This window comes from Vulpes lagopus, chromosome 11 (assembly GCF_018345385.1).
Source record: "Vulpes lagopus strain Blue_001 chromosome 11, ASM1834538v1, whole genome shotgun sequence".
NCBI lineage: Eukaryota > Metazoa > Chordata > Mammalia > Carnivora > Canidae > Vulpes > Vulpes lagopus.
Genome location: NC_054834.1, coordinates 64,484,848 through 64,486,500, shown reverse-complemented (window position 1 = coordinate 64,486,500; position 1,653 = coordinate 64,484,848). Strand labels below are relative to the sequence as shown.

At 34.8% G+C, this 1,653-nt stretch overlaps 1 protein-coding gene across 1 annotated transcript; it reads left to right on the top strand.

Moving 5' to 3' along the window:
• The first annotated feature begins 210 nt into the window (after positions 1 to 210).
• On the top strand, positions 211 to 1,146 carry LOC121471632 (olfactory receptor 4P4-like). Its single transcript, XM_041722420.1, has one exon. The coding sequence runs from the start codon at positions 211 to 213 to the stop codon at positions 1,144 to 1,146; it is 936 nt and encodes a 311-aa protein (XP_041578354.1).
• The last annotated feature ends 507 nt before the right edge of the window (positions 1,147 to 1,653 follow it).

The following is a 1,653-nucleotide window of genomic DNA, read 5'->3' as shown; positions in this document are numbered from 1 at the left end:
GAAATTATGTCATGCTAGATTTATAAAAGACAAAATAAAGAGAACCAGCTTAATTCAATAAATCAAGAAAAATTAATCTTAACTCTATGTCAATATTCATTTTAATAAATTTTACATTATTGTGTTTATAGAGTTAATTTTCACCTTTGGTTATGTGTTCTTTCTTTCAGAAACCTAAGTCTCTGTAGAAGCATACACCAAAGCAAATATATGACAAGCCAGAGAAACATCTCCGAATTCGTACTTCTAGGACTTTCATATGTCCACAGCATACAAATATTTTGTTTTGTCATTTTCTTACTCTGTTATGTTGCTCTGTTGGCAGGAAATCTTCTGATCCTTATCTCCATTCGATGCAGCCCTCTTTTTCACCAACCAATGTACTACTTCCTTATACACTTATCCTTAATAGACATCTGCTACACCTCTACAGTTACACCCAAGTTAATTGGTGACTTGCTAGTGGAAAGGAAAACCATCTCCTATGACAATTGCATGTTACAGGTCTTTACAATGCACTTCTTTGGAGGCATTGAGATCTTCATTCTCACCGCCATGGCCTTTGATCGCTATGCTGCCATCTGCAAACCTCTCCACTACGTGATTATCATGAACAGGACAAGATGCAATCTCCTAGTCTTAGCTGCTTGGGCTGGTGGGGCCATTCATGCCTTTCCTTTATTTTCTACTGCAATTGGTTTGCCCTTCTGTGGTCCTAATGAAATTGATCACTACTTTTGTGATATTTTTCCTTTGCTTAAAGTGGCCTGTACTGATACTTACATCACTGGTGTCCTTGTGATTGCCTTTTCGGGTATGGTCGCATTAGTTACCTTTATTGTCTTATCTTTTTCTTATGGCATTATACTGTTCACTTTAAGAAATCTCTCAGCTGAAGGAAGACGCAAAGCCCTCTCTACCTGTTGGTCTCATATCACTGTGGTCATCTTATTTTTTGGGCCTGTAATCTTTATCTACCTTAGACCACCTACTACTTTTCCTGAGGACAAAATATTTGCTCTGTTTTACACCATCATTGCTCCTATGTTCAATCCCTTAATCTATACTCTGAGAAATTCAGAGATGAAAAAAGCCATGAGGAAAGTTTGGTGTCCATCAGTATTTTCAAAGGAAGCATGTAATTAATTTGAAGAAGTTTATTGGTTAAACAACTCTGAGAAACAAAAGAGGAAGATGTAAATGAAAAAGGCAGGGACTATCTCACAGGTTTTGTATATCATCAGTCGTGCAAGCAGAATGAAGGGGGCAATAGGACTACAGGTTTAAAGTAATTTCAGAAGAAATACTAAGTCTTGCATTCCAAAATTAATTGGAAACTTAGTCTTTGGAGTATTAAGATGGTAGAGGTAGTGTAACCTTCATGAAAAAACGATTGAGTCAATGGACATAAACCAATGGTATATTAATTAGTGAATTATAAAAGAAAATATTTTGATGATAATTTTATTAAAATACTTGACTCAGAGGCCAGACTACAAAATAATAGATATTCTTTGTTAGTTCAGAAGTTGTAATCTAATAAAAAATGTTATGATCTAAAACTAAATGAATTAATCTAAATTTGTGATAGAACATTCATATATAGAGAAGAGACAGAGAGATGAAAGAGTTAGCAAAGAGAAACAAGATTGA